General features: G+C 31.7%; 1 protein-coding gene across 1 annotated transcript in view; it reads left to right on the top strand.

Moving 5' to 3' along the window:
• Positions 1-12: 12 nt before the first annotated feature.
• LOC108632221 (neuropeptide Y receptor type 2-like) overlaps positions 13-864 on the top strand; it is a gene marked incomplete at its 3' end in the record, with an annotated part of 3689 nt that continues 2837 nt past the window's right edge. The window contains exon 1 of the mRNA XM_018036651.2: positions 13-124. Within this exon, the coding sequence (XP_017892140.2) occupies positions 70-124 (55 nt within the window). The remainder of the gene's footprint in view (positions 125-864) is intronic.

Raw genomic sequence — 864 nt, 5'->3', positions numbered from 1 at the left:
GATCTTATCATAATAAACACGACGTGGCCCATAGAAGATGAAAATTCCATAATCTTCTGGTCACTCATAATGAACACCACGATCAATGTCCACTTGAACGTCACAGTGGACGATAATAATTCCGGTACGAAACACTATTAATTATTCTTTATTAACTCCAATAGTAATCAATATTACAGCAACGTTGAAAAAATATTGTAAGCTTGCAATATTTCAATGTTGCTGCAGAAATAAATGAATTTCTGAAGAAGTACAAATAGCATTTCTATAATTTCTTTATGTTATGATTATGATTATGATTATGATCTTCTTTAGGATCAATTATATTATATTTTCCCAATAATAGCAATATAACAATTACATAAGTGGTGAGAAACGTTACTATAAATGCACTATTGTTGGAATGTTGCAACAACATTCTATAGCAATTGCAATATAGCTATACATATTGCTGGAATATTGTTATAATATTGAGTACTATTGGGGAAATATACCTAATTCAAAATGGAGTAGAAAATATTCATTTATTTCAGTCAGGTCCCATTTTTAACGAGCCTTTTAATTCCACCCCATGTATTCGTATGTTGATCGTTGTGCTTTTCGTGAAAGGTCGATATCAATCATGGTTAATTCAATATAATTTGCAATAATTCGGGAAACAACCGAATGCGCTGTAGTTACGTGACGTTTATACACGATCAGCCGTAATTGCGTTTGATTAACACCGACACTGATGAACTGTTAATTACGCGTGCTTGTTCCAGATGAATACGATCATACAAATTTTTCAACGCTCATCAATAGTAAAGCTTTGTTCATAAAATTTAATAATCGGAATCGAATCGAAATTTAATGGGATTACAG

This window comes from Ceratina calcarata, unplaced genomic scaffold (assembly GCF_001652005.2).
Source record: "Ceratina calcarata isolate Rehan_Ccalc_2016 unplaced genomic scaffold, ASM165200v1 scaffold1512, whole genome shotgun sequence".
Taxonomy (NCBI): domain Eukaryota; kingdom Metazoa; phylum Arthropoda; class Insecta; order Hymenoptera; family Apidae; genus Ceratina; species Ceratina calcarata.
Note: the sequence above shows the minus strand (reverse complement) of the source record. Positions and strands in the feature narration are given on the sequence as shown.